Here is a 27,349-nt window from a genome sequence, read left to right as displayed (position 1 = left end):
GAGTCAAAAATAATAATTAAATTCATTTGGAGAAAAAAAAAGGTCAAGAACTTCAAAGAAATAATGAAAAGAAATGGGAACAAAGAGGGCCTACCAGTACCTATCATTGCCATAGAACAAATTATACTACAAAGCATTAAAAAAAATTTGTAATGAATAAGAAAGAGAGATTTATCAGTGGAACAGATTAGGTACATAAGATATAGAAGCAGATATGTCTAATACATTACTATTTGATAAACAAAGACCCCAGCTACTGAGATAAGGATTCACTATTTGACTAAAACGTCTAGGAAAATTGGATAGTGGTATGGAAGAAATTAAATTTAGAACAATACCTTGCACCTCATATGGAGGTAACCTCCCAATGGACGTGTGACATAGATATGTTACAAAGTAAAAAATTAGAGAAACGTGGAAAAAATTGTCTATCAGTTCTAGGGAGAGTAGAAAAATCCATGACCAAAGAAGGTATAGAGAGTATCATAAAAGATCAAATGTATACTTTTGATATATAAAATTTTAAAAAAGGTTTTACACAAATATAATAAAGCCAAGATTAAAAGGGAAACAATTTACTAGGGGAAAATTTGTACAAGAAATTTTTTTGATAATTGTCTCATTTCCAAGATATATAAGAAATGGATTCATATTTGTAAGAAAAAGACCTGTTCCCCATTTGATAAATGACCTAAGAATATGAACAATCAATAACTTCTACTACAATTGAATTTTTATTTTTGATTTCAGGTAGTAGACAAATACAAGTTGGTAATGAAAGTACAAGATATGGATGGTCAATTTTTTGGTTTGATGAATTCATCAACTTGTATCATTACAGTAAAAGATGCAAATGACCATGCGCCCACTTTCACAAAGTCTAAGGTAAGTGCTTATATTTACAGAAAATGAGAGAAACATTTCAATATGAAAAACAAACAGGTATATGAGAAAGTCATAGGTAAAATGTTTTACATCTAATTGAAACATTTCAATGTTTTTTACCATGAATCATGTCATCTGAATTACTATGTTTAACTTCCTGAAAAAAAAAAAACCAACTACAAAATAGGTTGTATCTTTATTCAAATTCTTCCAAGTAAAATTAAAGAAAGCTTAGGTGGCTAATATACATAAGAAAACTACTTTGATTAGCATAATGGTTTTATTCTTTTGTCATATAGACTAAACCAATTTTTACTCTTAATGCATTATTTGAAAATGACCTTGAATGACAATTTGAATTCCTTGTTTTAAATCACATCTGTGAAAATTATTATATCAAGTGCTCTAAGAGTTGGGGGAGGGAGGAGAACTTTCACTACCCTTAACATAGCTTTCTTTCTTTGTAAAGGAAATTGCTAATGAGACATTTATTTATTTCAGTATGAAACATCAATTGAGGAAAATACAATCAAGAGGGATATTCTTCGAATAGCTGTACAAGATAAGGATTTGCCTAATACTGCTAATTGGAGAGCTAATTATACCATTTTAAAGGGCAATGGAAATAAAAATTTTCAGATTGTGACAGACCCCCAAACTAATGAAGGCGTTTTATCTGTTATTAAGGTGAGAAAAAAGAAAAAAACCCATCATAACTTGGAAAGCCCAAAACTTGTCATATTTTCAATTAAGTTAAGTGAACTTTGGCCTACGCAGGAATAAAACATATATTTAGATAAAGGGCAAAAATCTATGCTTTTTGTTCATATGCAAGCACTCCTCTGTTCTATGTGTACATGAATCTTTAGGAAATTATCATCTTAATGTAATTCGTGAATGACTTCCAGTCCTTTGTAGCCAGAATCACTATGCCAATATAACATTAGCTGATGTAGTTGAATCATTCATTTTCCCAGTTCTAGCAACTATTTGTTTAGCATGGACCAGGATCCATGAATATCTGCTAAGGTTATATTGACCTATTTGAAGAAATGTGATTTTACTGTTCTAGTTCATTTCCAGTACTGAGAATATTCAGAGGCTTTTCCAGGTCAGCTTCTAGTTTTAGACCCCTTTGAGGGTTTACAAACAGGAAGAAAAGTTTTTCCAAAGTAAAAGGGAAGCCATATTTTTTCTTACCCTTCTTCAGTTTGGTGGAATTCCAAACTGCTATGGGTTCAAAATCCTTACAATCAGGTCAAAAGTTTCTCATATCAGTTTGTTTAGGTCTCAGAAAACTTCATAGAACACTGTCATAGTTTTGACCAAAGGACTCTAGGAGAAGTATCTATGACATCCCAACCTGAAGTAATGGTTCAACCAATCTGCTGTTAGTATCCCCTTGATTGCTGTCAGCCTTTATTGCTGAGGAGTGTCATGACCTTTTCTCATGTAGCTATCTGAGAGACAAGATGATAGCGGTAGAAAAAACATTGAATTTAGAGTCAAAGGGCATGGTTTCAGGTTCTAGTCTGACCTCTGATCAGTTATGTGAATTTCAGTTTGTCACTTGGCCTATAAGACCCTAAATTTCCTCATCTGTAAAATGAGACATTTGTGTTAGATGATCTCTTAAGTCCCTTCTTCCTTTAAAGAAGAAGGGTGTGTGTGTGTGTGTGTGTGTGTGTGTGTGTGTGTGTGTGTGTGTGTGTATGTACATGTGTGCATGTGTGTGAGAGACAGACATGGGCCCCTCTGGCAGTCTGGTGATTCCTACATACTTCTCAGAATAATGTTTTTAAATAATTGAGGGAAGTGATAAATTTCATTTAGAGGTTAGTGAAAATAATAAATATGTAATTTTCAATCAAGTTCATGACCCTCTTATTAAGAACCCCTGCTTTAAACCCAATGATTCTTAAAACATAAACAAAAACCCCACCAATATGTGGACTTCTGAATTAGTCTTTATATTTTCAATAGCATCTCAGAAATAAGCATTGGTACTTGACTATTTCTACCTTTTCATGTCTGATGGAATTCAATCTTTAGAGGATTTTGAATTATTGGAAAGGTCATGCTCTTAGGAAGCGATAATCACATTTCACAAACATACTTCGTGGGCAAAGTTTGGAACCAAATATTTCTGTATAACTCCTTAAATTTTGTCATACTTTAAGTAAATTCCGGAATCATATGAATTGAGCAGCCATCTAGTGCAGTCGAAACCTGAAAGGGATTGCCATTATAACATATCCAGCCTCTGCTTGAAGATCTCTGAGGAAGGGGTACTCACTCCCTTTCAGGCAGCCCCTCCCACTTTTAGACAGCGCTAATTGATAGGAAGTTTTCCCCTGACATTAAGTATAAATTTGCCTCTACACCATGCTCTCCTTTTCATTCTGTCCTGTCAGAACAAACAGAACAAGTCTAATCCCTCAACCACATGACTACTCTGTAAATATTTAAAAACTGTTATCATTTCCCCTCCCCCCTTTCCCTTTGAATCTTTACTTCTCCAGACTAAACACTCCTGTTTCTTTCAGCTGATCCTCATGTGACATAGACTCAGAGATTTATATCATCCTAGTTTCTCCTTAGACATCCTTAATGTCCTTTATAAACTGTGGTGCTTAACAACTAAATGCAGTACTCCAGATGGGATTTGATTAGGGAAGAATGCAATGGGACTTTCACTTCCTTTTCCTGGAAACTGTGCCTCTCTCAAAGTAGCCCAAGATTGTATTAGCTTTTTTGTTGTTGTTTTTGTAACATCACACTGATGACTCAAAATTCCTAGATCTTTTTTAGAACAACTGCTTTCTAGGCATATCTATATTTATGAAATTGATTTTTTTGGGTACCCAGTTGTAAGACTTTCCAGTTATTTCTGTTGAATTCTATTATTTTATAAGACTTGGTCAAAATTCTCTGTCTGTTCTGAACCTTTTGGATCCTGTCACGGGATGTATTAACTATTCCTCCCATGTGCACAGTTGATAAATATGCCATCTATACTTTTATTCAGGTCATTAGTAAAAATTCTAAATAGCCTAGGGCCAAGCACAGATCCCAGTGGGGGACTCCACTGGAGACTTACCATGTAGACATTGAATCAATAACAACTCTTCTTTGAATCCACCCATTCAACCAATTCTGAACACATCTAATTATATTGTATCTAATCTACATCTTTCCATCTTCTCCACAACAACAATGAGACATTTTATTTAAAGATTTGCTAAAAATATCTGCAAACTATATCCAAGGTATTCTTATCTACTAGTTTAATAATCCTGTCAAAAAAAGAAATGAGGACAAGTTGATGAAGCCATGTTGGCTCTTTGTACTCACTGCTTCTTTTCTAGATACTCACCAACTATCTATTAAATAATTTGTTCTTCAGGTTCCCTTGCCAACATCAGCTCATTCTGAACGTTAGCTCTCCTGACACATTTTATGGGACTCTTGCCATGCTTTTACATTAATCCTCTGTTATCTGGCCTTATATCCATCTTCTGTACACTTTTGATCTCCCTCCTTAGCCAAATGCTTTCCATCATGCTCCCCTTCTTTGGTTCCTAGATTTTCTCATCTAATTAATATACAATGCTACCTCATTTCCCTTTTTACCTACCCTTTTTCTTTTGAAATAGCTATGATCCTCTTTGTAGGTTTTATCCCTGCAACTCCTAATGGTGTCTTTGAAGTCAAATTTGGTTTCCAGTTAAAACCTTTAATTCTTTTTGTTTCTTAAACTTTGGGTATTTGCATATAGACATTTGAGGCCATGGATTTTAGTGCTAGTGCCTTTTCTTTGAATTTTTCTCCTGTGAATTTCTGGATGTCTCAGTTATTGTTCTTTTTCCTTTGTGGATATCCTGTATGTACTATCTAACTCTCTATACTATCTAACTTGGGGGGATCTCTCTCTCTCTCTCTCTGTATATATGTATATGTATTTATGTGTGTGTATATGTATACACACACACACACACACACACACACACATATATATATATATATATATATATAGAAAGAGAGAGAGAGAGAGAGAGAGAGAGAGAGAGTATCTTCATCTTCCATCCCTTTTATTTTAAAACCCTTTTGATTTGATTGGGAAGATACCTGGTAAATATTATTAGAAATATTATTAGACAAAACTTATCAGATGTATTCTGTGGCTGGTCAGCAAATTGTCATCTCTGCATTGATAATAAGTCACGGTCCAGAAATAAAAATCCCATTCTCAGATATGGCCTTCTTAGCCAACCATTCTCTTTCCAAATTGGTTTTTCTCAGCTGACTCCCTTTCTTTCAATGGACAACAGTAAGAAAAGTACAACCTGTGTTTCTTCTAGTCTTCAGTTTCTTACGCAAGACTTCACAATTGCTGACAATACTTTTTTAGGTTTGTTTTTGAAGTGTCTTTTGGGCCTATGTGAATATGCAGAAGTAGGTAGCTATTGTGTGTGTGTGTGTGTGTGTGTGTGTGTGTGTGTGTGTTTGGTTTTTTTTTAGTGAGGCAATTGGGGTTAAGTGACTTGCCCAGGGTCACACAGCTAGTAAGTGTTAAGTGTCTGAGGCTGGATTTGAACTCAGGCACTCCTGATTCCAGGGCTGGCGCTCTATCCACTGTGCCACCTAGCTGCCCCTCATGTGTTTTTGATAAGTTGTGAAATGTTCCTTGTTATGTTATGGATACATACCCCAGAAAGACAATAGGTTTCTCTATTGTTGTCAGGTTGACAAATAATTGCCTCAATTACCACTAGACAAGAAACTACACCAACTACTACTCCTATTATTCTCTTCTTCTTCTGACCTTTGGCTTTAGTATATTGGTGCATCCCCAATTCCTACTCTTCCTTGAATGTTTAACTATCTTGGGAAGGAGTTGAGGAGATGAAAGAAAAGGGAGTCTGGATACAATCAGCCAGCAAACATTTATTAAGTATTTACTAGGTACCTCACACTCTATGTAGGGCTCAGAGAAAGTCAACCCCCCCCCCAACATGCTCCCCTAAACCCAAAACTGTCCTTGACCTCAAAGAGGTCTTATTCTATTGGATGAGAAAAAAATCCTAGCAGTCATATGCACATAAAATATATATAGTATGAATGGGAGATGCTCAGGGGCAAGGGATGAATAGGGGGAGGGGTTAGAAGCAAGGTCTGGGAAACACCTTTTAAGGAAGGTGAATTAGTACTGAATTTTGCAAGAAACCAGAAGGTGAACTTGAGAAGGAAGAACATTCCTAGCATGAATACAGGGTTCAATTGTATACATATATAGAGTACTTTGAAAGTATGATTTCTTGGGAGTTTTCTTTAATTTTCTAAAATAAACAAAAACAACAACGTATCCTTAATATCAATTAGCCACAGTTGACCCTCTTTTCATTGGAGTAGCAGCTTCCTGTTCCCTAATAGTTGGACTTTTCAGTGTTTGCTTGGTGTCTGCCCAAATGATTATCGCTTGTTACATATTGAAGCAAGTAAGAGCAACAGTTATGGTCTAGGGTATGCATGTAATGCTGGAGCTTCCTTTAGCTAGAGAAGACTAGAAGCAGTAGTAGTTGGTGATTCCCTCTTCAGGGGTAACCAAGGCAACAGTTTGTCAACTTGATTGATAACAACCATAGAGTTATTGTATTTCTGAGGCATGTATCCATGACATAACAGAGATCCTCCCAGGACTTACCAAAATAAATGACAGCTACTTATTTCTTGTTGTTCCTTTTGGACAAATGCGCTTCCCCCCCTCCCCCTTTTTCTCTTTTCTTTTTCTTTCTTTGTCTTTTTGTTTTTTGTTTGTTTTTTAGCTACAGAGTTATCTGAGGTTTATAGGTTTCATAGGTTTTTATAGGAGGTAAAAGTGAAGGGACCTTAAAAAATCATCTACTAGTCTTCTGATTTGGGTTATATGTATAATTGTGATACAGAATTTTTATATTTTTGCTTATTTTGATGGGATTACATTTGTTGTCCACATTAGCTAGTGTCCATTATCTTGGCCACGTGTCATATGGACATTTAAACTGATGTAAATACTCTTTTGTAGCCACTGAACTATGAGGAAAATCACAAGGTGATACTGGAAATTGGTGCAACCAATGAAGCCCCATTCTCTAGAGATATACGGAGCATGAACACAGCTATGGTAACTGTTAATGTAATAGATCAGAATGAAGGCCCGGATTGCAGCCCAGCAGCGCAAACTGTTCACATAAAGGAAAATGTATCTGTGGGTACGAGAGCCAATGGGTATAAAGCACAGGACACAGAAACCAGAAGCAGCAATGATATAAGGTACAAATAATTCCTTATCTACATAAACAGTGTCCTGTCCTGCCTGGGTTAAGGCCAGGGCTTAGGCAAACACTGAACCTTGGGAAGGGCAATCCCTTGCTGAGGAGGGAGGCAGGGTCTGGGTCAGGAGCCAAGAAAGTGTAAAATGAAAGTCAAACCATGTTCTAATTAGGATTTCTTCAGAGCACTGAAGTTCCAGGTACTATGATAAGTTGAAAAACTGGTTTTAAGAATGGAGTTTGAAGTCGGGAGGTTAGCACTGGATCAGCAGGCAACATACAGAGTATGTCAGAGGAACTGACCATTTGTCTGACAGAAACCTCCCTAACTTTCAGTCTTTTGTCAGCTGTTTGCATTTTCCAGCCCTACCTATTGCTGATAAGAAAGTAGGGTCACAGGCACAGGGTCAGTTTTGTTTTCTCTTGACTCATCCTCTGAAAGAATGCTATGAGCTCAGACACCATTCCACCAGTCAACATGTCACTCTAAACTTCTTTCCGTGGTTTGGGATAGCCTTGGAGGGAAAAGTCTCTCTACTTTTTCTATGGCTAGTATATTTTATGGGCCAGTTCCCATGTCCTTTCTTTAACTCTGTACCATTGCCAGTCCACAAAATTCTGAAGGTTGTCCCACAGCCGATTTGAGGTAATGATCATCTGGACAATGTATTTTTGCAACCTTATCCTTAACTGTAGCAGTCAAGGACATGAATTCAATTCAAATTAACAAATATTTATTGGGGCAGCTAGGTGGCGTAGTGGATAGAGCACCGGCCCTGGAGTCAGGAGTACCTGAGTTCAAATCCAGCCTCAGACACTTAACACTTACTAGCTGTGTGACCCTGGGCAAGTCACTTAACCCCAATTGCCTCACTAAAAAAATAAAACAAACAAACAAACAAAAAACCCCAAATATTTATTAAGCACCTACTCTAAGCCACTATGCTAAACACTAAGGGTACACACATGGCCATGGGGGGATTAAAAAGTTTCTCCTTTCATAGAACTTTCTATTTCATTAATAAGGTGATTTTGATAGATAAATTGTTCTGGACCAAAAGGACAAGGGCAATGGAAGGAGGGGAATAACCTCAGCCAATAGGAGGCTGGGATTAGAAGCTGATCAATGAAGAAGCAGTTCTTTCTATCCATTTTTGGGAAGATCTGATGGTGTGGAGATTTTGGGAAGATAGACCAACTTGGTCATGGGCTTCCAAGGGGCATGGTAGTAGTAAACTTCTCATTTATATACCACTTTTCTTGCTGTGAGTTAGTTTGACTTCCAACTTCTCTAGGAACTGCAGTGCCTTGGGTAGATGGGGTGGACAATAATAGTGGAAATTATAGTTCTTATGGAAGTCTGTGTCCTAGGGAGATGAATAGATTATATTATAATAAGGGTGGGCATTGGGGTTGAGCAGTCATTCTGATAGGTTGTAAAGGTGACAAAATAGGAAAAGTGCAATGGAGAAGTGAATCCTTTCCAAGTAAGTCATGAAGGCAGGTAGTCAATAAATGTGAGGGAAACTATAATGGCTGGTCTGAGGTGATGTTAAAAGAGGAGGGAGCAATGTGGAGCAAAAAATATTCTTCAGGAACAGGCAGGTGGCCTTGGCTGTGACTGGAGTCCAGCATAGGGGAAGAAGTGAAGCATCTTGGTAAAAGTAAAAATGACATCTTATATCTGGGATCAAAGGCAAATCCAGGATTAAATTTAATGCTGCCGCCACCTCAGATTGGTGGGGGTTAGGGGGAATGGTAGGGATTGCAGCAAGATTGCTCCCCATGGGGCAGCTAGATGGTGCAGTGGATAGAGAAGCAGCCCTGGATTCAGTAGGACCTGAGTTCAAATCTGGCCTCAGACACTTAACACTTTGGGACCCTGGGCAAGTCACTTAACCCCAATTACCTCACCAAAAAAAAAAAGAGAGAGAGAAAGAGATTGCTCCCCACTTCCAATGCCCCTACCTCTTTGGACAAGGCACATAATGACTGGACATTCTGGCTAACATCACAGTTTCGGTCACCTAGAGTCATAGACAAGCAGGTAAAATGTTTTGAGTTGTCCCTGTGGCCTGATACTGAGTCGGAAAATAGAAAACTTCACAAATAAAACCTCACTAGTCAGGATGTATCCAGGCATAAGTGGAGGTATAGGACCCTTTTGGAAATTGAAAAATAGCCATCCTTAGGGTATGACCTATCCATGTCCAATTGGAAGTTGGATAACTAAGTCTGATTAAAAGCACCTTTCACTTACTTCTGGCAGATGAACTCTAATTGATTTGTTAAGGTATAGTGGCTACAACCTGTATAAGGCTCTAGTTGAGATTTGGCTTTTCGTGATAGCACTTCTGCCTTCACATTTCATGGTCCAGGAACATAAGTCAGAGTGAAGGTGAATGTATTGATTTGGTATCGATGGAGCTGTCAGGAGGTCTTGGCACAGTGGAGACAGAGTGCTAGACTTAGAATAAGGAAGCCTTTGGTTCAAATCCTGCTTCAAATATATCCTAGCTATTGTGATCCTGGACAAGTCATTTAACTTCTTCTTAAGTTCAGTTTCCTCATATGCAGAATGATGATAATAGTACATACCTTCCAGGGCTATTGTGAGGATCAGATGAGATAATAATTTTGAAAAGTACTTAGTACAATGCCTAGCATGTAGTAAGTTCTAAATAAATGTTATCTATTAGTAGTAGTAGTAGCAGTCATGGTAGGCCATGGATATCTACTTGCATGAATAGAAGTTCTTTTCTGGCCAGCAGTCATTTAAGGCCTAGAAACAAGTTTTCCATGCTGGTTGGTAGTTTAAGGCAATGAAGGGTACACTACTACCTTTGAACTTTTTTTAAAAATTAATTTAATTTAAATTAATTTAAATTAATTTTTTTTGGTGAGGCAGTTGGGGTCAAGTGACTTGCCTAGGGTCACACAGCTAGTAATTGTTAAGTGTCCAAGGCTGGATATGAACTCAGGTCTCCTCCTGAATCCAGGGCCTGTGGAGTCAGTGGGCCTTAGACCTATAAAGCACCTGGAACTCCCTCACATTCTTTCATAGAGCAGACAGTGGATTTCCTAAAGTTTCTATGGCAGTGAAAGATGCTCATGGACCCCTAACCCTAAGGAGTCCAGAGAGAATAAGCCAAGGTGACTTTTGTGGGTTTCTTGACTAGCAGAGCAGGTATTCTGCTGAGTCACTCCCTACCTGACTGAATTACCACCTTCTTCAAACCCTGTACAATGTAGACAGATTCCTTTAGAAGTTCAAAGGTAGGGGCAGCTAAACTAAAAGTTTACTTCTCTCTTCCTGCACCAGTTGTAAATGCACCTCACAAAGTAGTGAATTGTTCTGATGTTTGGGCCGATTTTTGTCACAGATCTGGAGCCTTCCAGATAGGGGACTAGCAGGTAGTTCTGCCATTGGCAGGTTCATGTACTGAGTCAGACAAAGTTGTGATATCCCAACCTGGGTAAGGATGACTGTCATGTACCAGGGATTAGTAAAAAATACTTGGGTAAAAGGACAATATCTGTTTCTAAATGGAGAGCCAAGTAAGTGTAAAGAAAAAGGCCAAGCTTTGTCTCTGCCAAGGTTTGTTCAGAGAACCCAAGTCCCAGATGGGTGGCTTGTGGGTGTGAAATCAATTAATTTTAGGGACAGAGAAAGTTAAGTTTCAGAGTCAGTACTGGACAAGATGACCCATAGTTTAGAAGAACTGATCACTTATTTTGCCACAACCTTTCTCCCCAAAGCATCTGTCTTTTATGATGGCCCCTTTAATTCCATGTCCCTGCCCTTGCTGAAACATTGGACTGATTCCCAGGCCCATGTTCATTATGCCTTCTCCTCACAGCTTCAGCAGTAATGTGATTATACTTTCTTCTGGGGGGGGGGCGGGGCAATGGGGGTTAAGTGACTTGCCCAGGGTCACACAGCTAGTAAGTGCCAAGTGTTTGAGGCCGGATTTGAACTCAGGTACTCCTGAATCCAGGACCGGTGCTTTATCCACTGTGCTATCTAGCCGCCCCCGTGATTATACTTTCAATGTATTTGTAAAATGTAATAGGAAAAATTTAATAACAATATTATATTTTGGAATGTTTCACATTTTTTGAGTTTTATAAAATTCTTTGATTCCTTATTAACAGGTATAAGAAATTAAATGACCCCAAAGGGTGGGTCACCATTGATGAAACTTCAGGGTCAATAATGATTTCCAAAAAGCTGGACAGAGAGGCAGAGGCCATTAAAAATGGTGTATACAGCATTACAGTGCTTGCAACAGACAAAGGTAAGAAACATATAATATTGAAAAGGAATCGCCATACAGTGATGCCATCACTCAGGTATTCCAAGGATATTTAAGTCTTATTGTACTGTTTTTTATTATTAATTTTTAATTGGGGCTGATATCTTCTGCTATCTAGTACTAATGAAACTTAATGTCTACTTTATGTCAACCTTATTTATTGATAATGTACAAGTGTCTTTTTCTCATTATTTCCAATTTACATGCTGCATTTTTATGCCTATTAAATATTCCATCTAAGATTTATATGATAAAATACAGTGTACTCTTTATGATCTGTATGTGGATTGTTCATCTTTTGGATTGTTGTTGTTATTCAGTAATTTTAATCATTTCTGACTCTTTGTGACCTCATTTGGGATTTTCTCGGCAAAGATACTGGAGTGGTTTGCCATTTCCTTCTCAAGCTCATTTTACATATGAGGAAATTGAGGCCAACAGGGTTAAATGGCTTGTCAAGGATCACACAGTAAATGTATAAGGCCATATTTTAATTCACAAAGATGAATCTTCCTGACTCCAGGCCTGGCATTCTATCCACTGTGCCACCTAGCTACCCCTTTCTTTGGAGTAGCTCAGGGAAATATATAATAATATTTTAAAAAATGTATCAAATTTCAATATATGCATTACTAATATATAACATGTATATAACAGACAAGATATAATTATATATGTGCACACACATAATATGTAATATATTATAACAATGTGTGATATATATATATATATATATATATAGTGTGTGTGTGTGTAGACACATTTTTGTGTAATATTCCTAGGGTACTATCTAATATATTTTGAGGCTACTTTCTCCTCTCTTTAACTGGCAAGTGTTGAGTGAATGCATATCTTGTCTTCATTAATCTAAGATAAACTTTTTGGAATAAGAAATCCTTTGTCATTGTTGGTCAGAGTATAAATCCTACATTTTATAGATGATGAAACTGAGGCTGAGAGGCCTGGACATTTAGCGATTCATAGGTTTGGATACTATAACATGTGAAAATCTACTGCAGTGCTTGCATGTGAGGGAGGGGAATTGGTATTCATATGGGAGGAAGAATCATTCAAATGAAAGCAAGGATCCTTAAAGTGATGAAGTAGTTCAACATCAAATATAAGTGGAATTAGTTTTATTTTCATTAGCACAGTGAAAGCATTACATGATTAGCAAAAGCAAACCAGGGCTTGATTCCCCTTTTAGCTTTTGTTTTTTCTAAAATAAACTTATAATCCATTTTTCTTTCTTTCTGATCCTTATAAAAATTACCTTTCCCCCCAAGTGAAACATATTATATGTTGATGGTGAGGTTATTTTATACAAATGTACTAGATATATTCTAGCACATATAACTTAGCATTTTAAATCCTTCCTCTTTCCTCCTCTTTTTTTTTTTTATAAACAGGCAGTTTCCTTTTTCTGTTTTTAATACAGGTAAATAGCTGTATTATAAATAATGTATACATATCAATTTACATAAATAATATATATGACAAATTTGTTTAAATTACTATACAAATAAGACCTAATAACTCATATATGCACAACATATATTTATGTGTGTGTATGTAGATACATATATATATATATATATCCTGTACCCTTCCCAGAACACCACTCCCTCACCTTTTTTTCCCCAGGTTAAACATTTTTATTTATATTTTTCTGTTCCAATCTCTATTCTTCCTTCTTTCCCTCCCCTCCCCCCTCCCAAGGTAGCAAACAATCTGATATTAGTTATACATATATGATCATGCAAAACATAAAAAATAAAAAACATAAAACATAATTATCACTTAATGAAAGAATGTGAAAAATAGCATGCTTCAGTCTGTTCCATTAATATCAGTTCTTTCTTTGGAGGTGGATAGTATGCTTAATCAATATTCTTTTGGGATTGTCTTGGATCATTGTATTGTTGAGAATAGTCAAGTACTTCACAGTTCTTCATCGAACAATATTGCTGTCCCTGTGTACAGTGTTCTCTTGGTTCTGGTCACTTTCCAATACATCATTTCATACACGTCTTTCCAAGATTTTTGAAGTCATCCTGTTTGTCATTTCTTACTGCACAGTAAATTCTTTATATATATGAGAAATGAGGCCTTAATCAGAGATATTTGTTTCAAAAATTCTTTCACAGTCTTCCACTTGCCTAGTAATCTTGGTTACATTAGTTTTGGTTTTGTAAAAGCTTTTAAATTTTATATAATCAAAATGATCTATTTTACATTTAATTTTATTCTCTATATCTTCCTTGGTCATAAATTCTTCCCCTGTCCATAAATCTGACAGACAATTCCATACTCCATTGATTTTTGTCTGGTATCATCCTTTATTTGTAAATCACATACCTATTTTGACCTTATTTTAGTATAAGGTATGAGATGTTAGTCTATACCTAAATTCTGCTGTACTGTTTTCCAGTTTCCCAACAGGTTTTGTTAAATCATGAATTTTTGTTCCAAAAATTGGATTTACCGTATACTAGATTACTATAGTCATTTACTATAATGTTGTTTCTATCTATTCTATTCCATTGGTCTACCTCTCTATTTCTTAGCCAGTACCAGATTGTTTTGATAATTACTGCTTTATAGTACAGTTTGAGATCTGGTACTGCTAGACCAGCTTCTTTTTTATTTTTTTCATTGATATCCTTGAACTTTTGTTTTTCCAGATTAATTTTGTTATTATTTTTTCTAGTTCTATGACTAGTTTGATTTGTATACCTCTAAATAAATAAATTAACTTAGGTAGGATTGTCATTTTTATTGTATTGACTCTGCCTACCCATAAGCAATTAATATTTTTCCAATTATTTAGATCTGACTTTATTTTTGTGAAAAGTATTTTGTAGTTCCGGTTAGTTATATAGTTGCTGTGTTTGTCTTGGGAGGTAGACTCTTAAGTATTTTATATTGGCCATAGTTATTTTATTTTATTTTATTATTTTATTTATTTATTTTTTACATATAAGGTATTTTATTTTTTCCGTTAAATGTAAGGATAGTTCTCAACTTTTGTTTATACAAGCTTTACAATTTCAGATTTTTCTCCCTCCCCCCTCCCTCCCCCCTCCCCTAGACAGCAGGTAATCTGATATAGGTTATATCTATATATCTATATATATACATATATATATATATATATATATACATAATAACATTAATCCTATTTCTGCATTAGTCCTGTTATAAGAGAAAAAAACAGAGCAATGATGAAAAACCTCAAAATAGAAAAAAACAACAGCACCAAAAACAAAAGAAATAGTATGGTTCATTCAGCATCTATACTCCACAGTTCTTTTTTTTTTTTTTTCCTTGGATTTGGAGATCCTCTTCTATCATGAGTTCCCTGGAACTCTTCTGTACCATTGCATTGGTGAGAAGAATCTAGTCCATCACAGTAGATCAACACTCAATGTTGATGATTCTGTGTACAATGTTCTTCTGGTTCTGCTCATCTCACTCATCATCAGCTCAAGCAAGACCCTCCAGGTTTCTCTGAACTCCTCCTGCTCATCATTTCTTACAGCACAATAGTATTCCATTGTATTCATATACCACAACTTGTCCAGCCATTCCCCAATTGATGGGCACCCCCTCAACTTCCAATTCCTTGCCACCACATAAAGAGCAGCTATAAATATTTTGTACATGTGGGTGTCCCTTTCCCCTTTCCATGATTTCTTTGGGAAAAAGACCTAAAAGTGGAATTGCTGGGTCAAAGGGTATGCACAGCTTTATCGCCCTTTGGGCATAATTCCAAATTGCTCTCCAGAATGGTTGGATCAGTTCACAGCTCCACCAACAATGGATTAGTGCTCCAATTTTCCCACAGCTTCTCCAACATTTATTATTTTCCTTTTTTGTCATTTTAGCCAATCTGATAGGTGTCAGGTGGTACCTCAGAGTTGTTTTAATTTGCATCTCTCTAATCATTAGAGATTTAGAGCATTTTTTTCATATGGGAATAGATAGCTTTGGTTTCTTCATCAGAAAACTGCCTGTTCTTATCCTTTGACCATTTCTCAATTGGGGAATGACTTGGGTTCTTATAAATTTGATTTAGTTCCCTATATATTTTAGAGATGAGGCCTTTATCAGAAGTACTGGCCTCAAAAATTGTTTCCCAGCTTTCTGCCTCCCTTCTAATTTTGGATGCATTGCTTCTGTTTGTACAAAAATTTTTTAATTTAATATAATCAAAATCATCCATTTTGCATTTTATAATATACTCTATCTCTTGTTTGGTCAAAAACTATTTTCTTTTCCAAAGATCTGATAGGTAGACTATTCCTTTCTCTCCTAATTTACCTATGGTATCACCTCTTATGTCTAAATCATGTATCCATTTTGACCTTATTTTAATTTCTGCCATACTGTCTTCCAGTTTTCCCAGCAGTTTTTGTCAAATACTGAATTCCTATCCCAGAAGCTGGAGTCTTTGGGTTTATCAAACACTACATTACTAGTGTCATTTACTACTGCATTTCCTCAGCCAAGCCTATTCCATTGATCTACCACATTATTTTTTAGCCAGTAGCAGATAGTTTTGATGACTGCCGCTTTATAGTAGAGCTCCATGTTTGGTACCGCTAACCCACCTTCCTGTGAATTTTTTTTTCATTATTTCCCTGGATATTCTTGATTTTTTGTTTTTCCAGATGAATTTTGTTATTATTTTTTCTAGCTCTATAAAATAATTTTTAGGTAGTCTGATTGGTATGGCACTGAAAAAGTAAATGAATTTAGGCAGTATTGTCATTTTTACTATATTAGCTCTGCCTATCCATGAGCAATTGATATCTTTCCAATTATTTAGATCTGATTTGATTTGTGAGAAGAGTGTTTGGTAGTTGTGTTCATAGAGTTCCTGGGTTTGTCTTGGCAAGTAGACTCCCAAGTATTTTATATTATCCACCATTACTTTAAATGGAATTTCTCTTTCTATCTCTTGCTGCTGGACTTTGTTGGTCATGTATAGAAATGCTGATGATTTATGTGGATTTATTATATATCCTGCTACTTTGCTAAAGTTGTTAATTGTTTCAAGTAATTTTTGACTTGGTTCTCGAGGATTCCTTAAGTATACCATCATATCATCTGCAAAGAGTGATAGTTTTGTTTCCTCCTTGCCTATTCTAATTCCTTTAATTCCTTTCTCTTCTCTGATTGCTAAAGCTAACATTTCTAGGACAATATTAAATAATAGGGATGATAATGGTAATCTGTTTCACCCCTGATCTTATTGGGAAGGCCTCTAATTTATCTCCATTGCATATAATACTTGCTGATGGCTTTATGTAGATACTGTTTATTATTTTAAGGAAAGCTCCACCTATTCCTAAACTCTCCAGTGTTTTTATTAGGAATGGGTGTTGTATTTTGTCAAAAGCTTTCTCTGCATATATTGAGATAATTATATGATTTTGGTTGGTTTTCTTATTGATGTGGTTGATTATGTTAATAGTTTTCCTAATGTTGAACCAGCCCTGCATTCCTGGTATAAATCCCACCTGGTCATAGTGTATTATCCTGGTGATCACATGCTGTAATCTTCTTGCTAATATCTTATTTAAGATTTTAGCATCAATATTCATTAGGGAAATTGGTCTATAATTTTCTTTCTCTCTTTTTGCTTTGCCTGGTTTTGGTATCACCACCATATTTGTGTCATCAAACGAATTTGGTAGAACTCCTTCTTTACCTATTTTTCCAAATAATTTGTATAATATTGGAATTAATTGTTCTTTAAATGTTTGGTAAAATTCACCCATAAACCCATCTGGCCCTGGGGATTTTTTCATAGGGAGTTCATTAATGGCTTGTTCAATTTCTTTTTCTAATATGGGTTTATTTAAGGATTTTATTTCCTCTTCAGTTAACCTGGGCAGTTTGTGTTTTTGTAAATATTCATCCATTTCATTTAGATTGTCAAATTTAATGGCATACAGTTGGGCAAAATAATTCCTAATTATTGATTTAATTTCTACTTCATTGGTGGTAACATCACCTTTTTCATTTTTGATACTGGTAATTTGTTTTTCTTCTTTCTTTTTTTAAATCAAATTAACCAATATTTTATCTATTTTATTGGTTTTTTCATAAAACCAGCTCTTAGTTTTATTGATTAATTCTATAGTTTTTTTGCTTTCAATCTTATTCATTTCTCCTTTGATTTTCAGGATCTCTAATTTAGTATCTAATTAGGGATTTCTAATTTGTTCTTTTTCTAGCTTTTTAAGTTGCATGCCCAATTCATTAATCTCCTCTTTCTCTTTTTTTATTCATGTAAGCGTTTAGAGCTATAAATTTTCCCCTAAGCACTACTTTGGCTACATCCCATAGATTTTGGTATGTTGTTTCATTATTGTCATTCTCTTGGATATAGTTATTGATTGTTTCTATGATTTGTTGTTTGGCCCATTCATTCTTTAGAATGAAATTATTTAGTTTCCAATTGATTTTCATTCTACTTTTCCCTGGTTCTTTCTTACATGTAATTTTTATTGCATCATGATCTGAAAAGGATGCATTTACTATTTCTGCCTTTCTACATTTGACTATGATGTTTTTGTGCCCTATTACATGGTCAATTTTTGATAATGTGCCATGTACTGCTGAGAAAAAGGTACATATCCCCATTCAATATTCTCCAGACATCTATCATGTCTAACTTTTCTAGTAATCTATTCACCTCTTTCACTTCTTTCTTATTTATTTATCGGCTAGATTTATCTAATTCTGAGAGGGGGAGATTCAGATCCCCCACCAGTATATTATTACTGTCTAATTCCTCTTGTAACTCATTTAACTTCTCCTCTATGAACTTGGATGCTATACCACTTGGCGTATACATATGTAATATTGATATTACTTCATTATCTATAGTTCCTTTTAGCAAGATGTAATTTCCTTCCTTATCTCTTTTAATGAGATCTATTTTAGCCTGCACTTTGTCTGAGATAAGGATTGCTAGCCCTGCTTTTTTTACTTTAGCTGAGGCATAATATATTCTGCTCCGGCCTTTTACCTTTACTCTGTGTGTATCTCTTTGCTTCAAATGTGTTTCTTGTAAACAGCATATTGTACGATTCTGGTTGTTAATCCACTCTGCAATTCGCTTCCTTTTTATAGCAGAGTTCATCCCATTCACATTCACAGTTATTATTACTGACTGTCTATTCCCCTCCATTCTATTCAACCCCCTTTGTACTTTTCCCCCCTTCTTTCACCCTATTCCTCCTCACCAACGTTTTACTTCTTTCCCCTGCCTCCCCCAATCTGCCCTCCCTTTTTATCACCCCCCTCTCTTTTCATTACCCTTTTCTCCCTTGCTTTTGTCCTTCCCTTCTATCAGTCCCCCCCTTTTCCCTTCCCCTTTTGCTTCCCTAAAGAATGAGTTAAGTTTCTTTATCCCAGTGAACGTATATGTTATTCCTTCTTTGAATCCAATCTAATGAGAATAGGGTTGAAACAATGTTCACCCCTCCTTTCTTTCCCTTTATTGTAATAAGTTTTTTTTTCACCTCTTCATATGATATAATTCATCCCATTCCACCTCCCCTTTCCTCTCCTCCCCATAGATTCCCTTTTTAACCCCTTAATTCTTTTTTGTATCATCACATCAAAGACAATTTATATTTATACCCTCTGTGTAAAGTCCTTCTCTCTGCCCAAATACATTTACAGTTCTTAAGAGTTGTATTATCTTCCTGTGTAGGGATATAAACAGTTTAACCTAATAGGGTAACCTTTTTTTTCCCCCTCTGTTTACCTTTTTAAACTTCTCTTGAGTCTTGTATGTTGATATCGAATTTTCTATTCAGTTCTGGTCTTTTCACCAGGAAAGATTGAAAGTCCCCAATGTCATTAAATGTCCATCTTTTCCCCTGAAAGAAAATGCACATTTTTGCTGGGTAATAGATTCTTGGCTGCAATCCAAGCTCCTTTGCCTTCCGGAATATCATATTCCAAGCCTTGTGGTCCTTTAATGTTGAAGCTGCCAGGTCCTGAGCAGTCCTGACTGTGGCTCCATGATATTTAAATTGCTTCTTTCTGGCTGCTTGGAGTATTTTCTCCTTCACCTGATAATTCTGGAATTTGGCTACAATATTCCTTGGAGTTTTCCTTTTGGGGTCTCTTTCAGGAGGTGATAGGTGGATTCTTTCAATGATGATTTTATCCTCTGATTCTATGATATCGGGGCAGTTCTCCTTAATAATTTCCTGGAATATGATTCTTTTTCTGGTCATGGCTTTCAGGCAGTCCAATGATTCTCAAATTGTCTCTCCTCGATCTGTTTTCCAGATCAGTTGTCTTTCCAATGAGGTATTTCACATTTTCTTCTATTTTTTCATTCTTTTGATTCTGCTTGACTGATTCCTGGTGTCTCATGGATTCCTTATCTTCCAACTGTCCCATTTTAATTTTTAAGGCATTGTTTTCTTCAGTGAGATTATGTGCCTTTTTTTCCATTTGGCCAGATGAATTTTTTAAGGTATTGTTTTCTTCAGTGAAATTATGTGCTTCCTTTTCCAAGCTGCTGATTCTTTTTTCATAGTTTTCTTGTTTTGCTTTCATTTCTCTCCCCATTTTTCCTTCTACCTCTCGCAATTGATTTTTTTTTCTCTTTTTTTTTTTTAGTGAGGCAATTGGGGTTAAGTGACTTGCCCAGGGTCACACAGCTAGTTAAGTATTAAGTGTCTGAGGCCGGATTTGAACTCAGGTACTCCTGAATCCAGGGCCGGTGCTCTATCCACTGCGCCATCTAGCTGCCCCCTCTCAATTGATTTTTAAAATCCTTTTTGAGCTCTTCCAGGAAGGCTTTTTGTTCTTGAGACCAATTCACCTTCCCTCATGAGGCTTCAGATGTAGGCAATTTGAGGCTATTGTTCTCATCTGTGTTTGTGTTGGCTTCTTCCCTATTGATACAGAAGCTCTCAATGGAGAGGGCTCTTTTTTGCTTCTTACTCATTATTGCAGCTTATTTATTTATTTTTTAAGTTGAGGTCTGCTCTGGGGGCACCAGGGTCCCTGTTTTGGGCTTCTTGTGCAGGGGTATAGGTGCTGTGTGACCAGCTTTTTACTCTGAGGCCTTTATGGTATGTGGAGATCACCCACCCTGCACTTCCTGTCTGATTGCACTCGGCCAACCAGGCGCCCGATCTCGGCGTCTGATCCCGCCTGACCCGTTCGTGGCCCTCCCGGCCGGTGCAGGTAGGTTTTTCCACTGTCCTTCTTGGCCACCAGATTTTTGAACCAGGGGCCGCAGTTGTTCGGCTGTGGCCCGCAGCTCCTGCTGACTTGCCCCGACTCTCTCAGTGCTGGGTTGCTGCCCTGCGCTGGGCCTCCCTTTTGCCCGAGTCAGACCGACCTTTTCCTGAAGTCTTCTAAATTATCTCTGGTTGGAGGACTGTGTCTCTCTGTCTCTTTGCAGGTTCTGTAGTTTCAGAATCTGTCCAGAGGCTTGATTTAATGTTCTTTTTGAGGGAACAGAAGGAGAGCTCAGGCAGCTTGCTGCTTCCTCTCCGCCTTCCATAGTTATTTTAAATGGAATTTCTCTTTCTATATGTGGCTGCTGAACTTTATTAGTAATATATAGAAATGCTGATGATTTATATGAATTTATAACATCATATCATCTGCAAAGAGTGATAGTTTTGATTCCTCATTACCTATTCTAATTCCTTTAATTTCTTTTTCTTTTCTTATTGCTATTGTTTATGTTTCTAATATGATATTAAATAATAGAGGTGATAATGGACATCCTTGCTTCATCCCTGATTGTATTGGAAAGGCTTTTAGGTTATCCCCATTACAGATAATTGCTGATGGTGTTATATAAATAGTACTTATCATTTTAAGATAAGCTTTTATTCCTGTGTTCTCAAGTGTTTTTAATAGGAATGGGTTCTGTATTTTGCCAAAGGCCTTTTCTGCATCTGTCTATTTTTATTGAGATAACATATGATTTCTGTTGCTTTTGTTATTGATATGGTCAATTATGCCAATAGTTTTCCTAATATTGAACCAGCCCTACATTCCTGGTATAAATCCCACCTGGTCATAGTGTATGATCTTCATGATATATTTCTGTAATCTATTTGTTATTATTTTATTTAAAATTTTTGCATCAATATTCATTAGCAAAATTAGTCTATAATTTTCTTTCTGTTTTGGCTTTTCTTGGTTTGGGTACAAGCACAATATTTGTCTCATAAAAGGAGTTTGGTAGGACTCCACTTATTTTTCAAATAATTTATATAGTATTGGGATTAATTGTTTTTTAAATGTTTGGTAGAATTCATTTGTGAATCTATCTGGTCCTGGACATTTTTTCTTAGGAAGTTCATTGATGACTTGATCAATTTCTTTTTCTAAAATTGAGTTATTTAATATTTTCTTTCTTCTTCTGCTAGTCTGGGTCATTTACATTTTTGTAGATATTCATCTATTTTATTTAGATTCTCAAATTTATTGATATATAATTGGGCAAAATAATTCCTAATAATTGCCTTAATTTCCTCTTCATTGGTGGTGATTTCACCCCTTTCATTTTTTTTATTTTTTTCAGGGCAATGAGGGTTAAGTGACTTGCCAAGGGTCACACAGCTAGTAAGTATCAAGTGTCTGAGGCTGGATTTGAACTCAGGTCCTCCTGAATCCAAGGCCAGTGCTTTATCCACTGTGCTACCTAGCTGGCCCCACCCCTTTCATTTTTGATACTAGTAATTTGGTTTTCTTTTATTTTTTTTTGATCAATGGTTTATCTATTTTATTGGTTTTTTCACAAAACCAACTTCTAGTTTTATTTATTAATTCAATGTTTTTTTTTAAACTCAATTTTATTCATCTCTCCTTTGACTTTTCAGGATTTCCAATTTGGTGTTTAGTTGGGGATTTTTAATTTGTTCATTTTAAAGTTTTTTTAGTCGTATGCCCAAATTATTGATCTGCTTTTTTTCTTGATGTAAGTGGTAAGGGATATAAATTTTCTTGATGTAAGTGGTAAGGGATATAAATTTCCCCCTAAGAACTGCTTTTCTGGCATCCCATAAATTTTGATATGTTGTCTCACATCATTGTCATTTTCTTTAATGAAATCATCAGTTGTTTCTATGATTTGTTCTTTGACCCACTTGTTTTTTAGGATCAGATTATTTAATTTCCAATTGTATTTTTCCCTATTTGGTTTTTAATCTTATTATCAATTGTGTATTATTGAATGTAACTTTTATTATGTAAAAAAATTAATTATTAACAACTATATCTAATCTGGAAAAATTATAATATAACTGGATTTATGAAAAATTATAACTAAATGAAAAATTATAGGTTTAAAAAAATTATAATTGGTCCATAAATCCTGCCATGGTTGCCATTAAAATGTAGAAATATTTTTAAATGACTAGCCTGATTTGGGGGGCTAATCTGACTGGAGTACTTAATCTGGGACTGTTGACTATTTGGCTATCTGACTTCTATTAATTTAATGTGGGCCGTTTGTAAAGTTCCACCACACTGCTCCACTCCCAAAATAATAAGCAAAATATTAAGAAGCCTCTTAACTAAATAATCAAAGTAGAGTTTATTTTTGAGATACTATTTAAAATTAGGAATACAGGGAAATAAAACGTACAACCTGACTGCTTTCCTGCAGTCTCTTTCCACTGCATCTCTTTCCCACCTGCCATGCTTCAAACTTTTTTAATAAGGGCATTAGCTGCCTCTTGCCTCAGGGTATGTACTTTCCCTGCTCAGCTACTTTCTTCTAACTCCTCTTAATCTTCACTTTCTCCAACCTATACCCTGTGCTGACTGCTTCTGTGCTCTCCACTGCCTCCTGTTCAGTCTGTCTTCTGCCACCTTTGCTCCTAGTCCTGCATTGCTGTTCGTCTCCTTGTCCGAACCTCTTCTCAGCCTCTCTTGGCCATCCTTGTCCAACCAAACCCCCTTGCTGTCTAACTCCCAGGTCTATATATACCTTTTCTTCTCTCCACTCAAATCTCGGGGCTTCCTGCGCCCACACACCAAGCTAATCCACCAGCCAGGGCTGCCGCTGGTGGGGGGGAGGGGTGCGCTCCAGCTTCACGTGCCTCAGGCTATGCCAAAGCTGGTCCTGGACCAGTCCGGGATCTCTCGGATAGCTCTGTTCAGGTCGGAGGGAGCTGGGGGCTTATTCCCCCCAGCTGTCTGACCTGGTGTCTTGTACAGCCCACGGGGCTTTTTGGCTCAGCTGAAGCTGAGGAGGAAGGGGAGAGACCCTGAGGGCCTAAAGCTTTCTAATCTCAGCCTAAAGGTAGGGTCCCCAAATCAAAAAAAATTTCCACAATTACATTATGATTTTTTTAAATTAATAAAGTATTTTATTTTTTTTTCTGTTACATGTAAAGATAGTTCTCAACTTTTGTTTATATAAGCTTTACAATTTCAGATTTTTCTCCCTCCCCCCTCCCCTATACAGCAGGCAATCTGATATAGGTTATATATATATATATATATATACACATACACACACACATAATAACATTAAACATATTTCTGCATTAGTCATGTTATAAGAGAAAAAATCAGAGCAATGATGAAAAACCTCAAAATAGAAAAAAAACAACAGCATCAAAAACAAAAGAAATAGTATGCTTCATTCAGCATCTATACTCCACAGTTCTTTTTTTTTCTTTTTCTTGGATTTGGAGATCCTCTTCCATCACAAGTTCCCTGGAATTCTTTTGTGCCATTGCATTGGTGAGAAGAATATAGTTCGGGGCAGCTAGGTGGCGCAGTGGATAGAGCACCGGCTCTGGAGTCAGGAGTACCTGAGTTCAAATTCGGCCTCAGACACTTAACACTTTACTAGCTGCGTGACCCTGGGCAAGTCACTTAACCCCAATTGCCTCACTAAAACAAACAAACAAACAAAGAATATAGTCCATCACAGCAGATCAACACTTAATGTTGATGATACTGTGTATAATGTTCTTCTGGTTCTGCTCATCTCACTCATCATCAGCTCACGCAAGACCCTCCAGGTTTCTCTGAACTCCTCCTGCTTATCATTTCTTACAGCACAATAGTATTCCATTGTATTCATATACCACAACTTGTCCAGCCATTCCCCAATTGATGGGCACCCCCTCAACTTCCAATTCCTTGCCACCACATAAAGAGCAGCTATAAATATTTTGTACATGTGGGTGTCCCTTTCCCCTTTCCATGATTTCTTTGGGAAAAAGACCCAAAAGTGGTATTGCTGGGTCAAAGGGTATGCACAGCTTTATCGCCCTTTGGGCATAATTCCAAATTGCTCTCCAGAATGGTTGGATCAGTTCACAGCTCCACCAACAATGGATTAGTGCTCCAATTTTCCCACAGCTTCTCCAACATTTATTATTTTCCTTTTTTGTCATTTTAGCCAATCTGATAGGTGTCAGGTGGTACCTCAGAGTTGTTTTAATTTGCATCTCTCTAATCATTAGAGATTTAGAGCATTTTTTCATATGGGAATAGATAGCTTTGGTTTCTTCATCAGAAAACTGCCTGTTCATATCCTTTGACCATTTCTCAATTGGGGAATGACTTGGGTTCTTATAAATTTGATTTAGTTCCCTATATATTTTAGAGATGAGGCCTTTATCAGAAGTACTGGCCTCAAAAATTGTTTCCCAGCTTTCTGCTTCCCTTCTAATTTTGAATGCATTGCTTCTGTTTGTACAAAAATTTTTTAATATAATCAAAATCATCCATTTTGCATTTTATAATATACTCTATCTCTTGTTTGGTCAAAAACTGTTTTCCTTTCCAAAGATCTGATGGGTAGACTATTCCTTTCTCTCCTAATTTACCTATGGTATCACCTCTTATGTCTAAATCATGTATCCATTTTGACCTTATTTTAGTATAAGGTGTAAGATGTTGGTCTATGCCTAATTTACATTATGATTTGAAAAGGATTTTTATTATTTCTCCTTTTCTGTATCTGGCTTAGATTTTTATGCCCTAATACATGGTCAGTTTTTGTGTAAGTCCCATGTACTGCTGGGAAGAAGGTATATTCCTTTTTATTCCCATTCAGTTTTTTTCCAGAGATCTATCATATCTAATTTTTCAAGAATTTCATTTTTTCCCTTAACTTCTTTCTTATTTATTTTTCAGTTAGATTTATCCAGTTCTGAGAGGGAAGGTTAAGGTTCCCAGGAGAGTTTTATTATCTATTTCCTCCTGTAACTCATTCAACTTCTCCTTCAAAAATTTAGATGCTATACCAGTTGGTGCATATATGTTAAGTATTGATATGACTTCACTCTTTATGGTACCTTTCAGCAAGATATAGTTTCCTTTATCTCTTTTAACTAGATCTATTTTTGGTTTTGCTTTGTCTGAAATCATTATTGCCACCCCTGACTTTCTTTGCTTCAGCTGAAGCGTAATAGATTTTGTTCCAGCCCTTTATTTTACCCGGTGTGTATCTCTGTGCTTTAAATGTGTTTCTTGTAAACAACATATTGTAGGATTTTGTTTGTTAATCCATTCTGCTATCCACTTGTTTAATGGGTGACTTCATCCCATTAACATTTATAGTTATTTTGACTGTTTATTTCTCTCCTTGCTATTTTTCACCTGTTTATCCTTCCCACTCTGACCCCCCACCCTCTCCCTTCCACAATTGTTTTACTTATGATCACTCCCTTTCCCAATATCCCCTCCCTTGTATCTGTCCCCTTTCCACGTTCTATTATCACCATCCCTTTTTTGAACTTCTTTATAGGGTAAGATAGATTTCTATATCAAACTTAGTGTGTTCATTATTCCCTCTTTGAGTCAACTTCGATGAGAGTAAGGTTTAATCTTTGCCCATATCCCCCATCTTCCCCTCCATTATGATAGTTGGTTTTTTTAATGCCTCTTTGCGTGTGTGTTCACCCCATTCAGTTTTTCCTCTCCTACTTCTTCCATGCAATTCAATTTTAGCCCTTTTTTTTGTTTTCTGTGGTGTTGTATCAATGTCACCTTAGGATCACTCCCTTTGTCTACACATATTCTTTCTAATCATTCTTATATTCCAGTTTTTAAGTCTTACAAATATTATCATAGCTTACAAATTACCTTATGACCACAACCTCTTTAGCTATACTTCTAATTGCACTAATAATTGCTTTTACAATAAAGTTAGTGAGACTTACAAATATTATCTTATCATTTAGAACTAGAAACAGTGTAACCTTATTAAAATTTTTTTCAGTTTTAATTTCTTGTTTCTTTTTTACCTTTTTATGTTTCACTTGAACCTTGTATTTAGAAGCCAAATTTCCCATTCAACTCTGGCCTTTTAATCAAAAATGCTTGAAATTCCTCTATTTCATTAAATGACCATTTCCCCCCAGAAATGTTATATTCAATTTTGCTGGGCATGTAATTCTTTGTTATAAACTTAAATCCTTTGCCTTCCAGTATATTATATTCCAAACCTTGTGATTCTTTAATGTGGAAGCTGCCAAATCCTGTGTAATTCTGACTAGCTCCAGGGTATTTTATTTGTTTCTTTGCAATACTTTTTCTTCTATCTGTGAGTTTTGCAATTTGGCTATGATATTCTGGGTTTTTAATTTTGGGATCTCTTTCAGATGGTGATTGGTGGATTCTTTCAATTTCTATTTTGCCCTCTAGTTCTAATATCTCAGGGCAATTTTCCTTTATAATTTCTTGGAAGATATTGTCCAGGCTTTTTTTTTTTTTTTTGGTCATAGCTTTCAGGTAGTCCAGTAATTCTCATATTTTCTCTTCTGGGTCTGTTCTCTAAGTCAGTTGTTTTTTCAATGATAAATTTTA

General features: G+C 36.1%; 1 protein-coding gene across 2 annotated transcripts in view; it reads left to right on the top strand.

The window, feature by feature from the left end:
• The window catches only part of LOC122755242 (desmocollin-2-like), an 84,975-nt gene that overhangs the window by 30,976 nt on the left and 26,650 nt on the right, over window positions 1–27,349 (top strand). For both annotated transcript variants that reach the window (XM_044003962.1, XM_044004815.1), the window contains exons 8-11: window positions 751–885; window positions 1,387–1,572; window positions 6,950–7,197; window positions 11,352–11,494. In XM_044003962.1, the coding sequence (XP_043859897.1) occupies window positions 751–885; window positions 1,387–1,572; window positions 6,950–7,197; window positions 11,352–11,494 (712 nt within the window). The remainder of the gene's footprint in view (window positions 1–750; window positions 886–1,386; window positions 1,573–6,949; window positions 7,198–11,351; window positions 11,495–27,349) is intronic.

The sequence above is a fragment of the Dromiciops gliroides genome, chromosome 1 (assembly GCF_019393635.1).
Source record: "Dromiciops gliroides isolate mDroGli1 chromosome 1, mDroGli1.pri, whole genome shotgun sequence".
Taxonomy (NCBI): Eukaryota; Metazoa; Chordata; class Mammalia; order Microbiotheria; family Microbiotheriidae; genus Dromiciops; species Dromiciops gliroides.
Note: the sequence above shows the minus strand (reverse complement) of the source record. Positions and strands in the feature narration are given on the sequence as shown.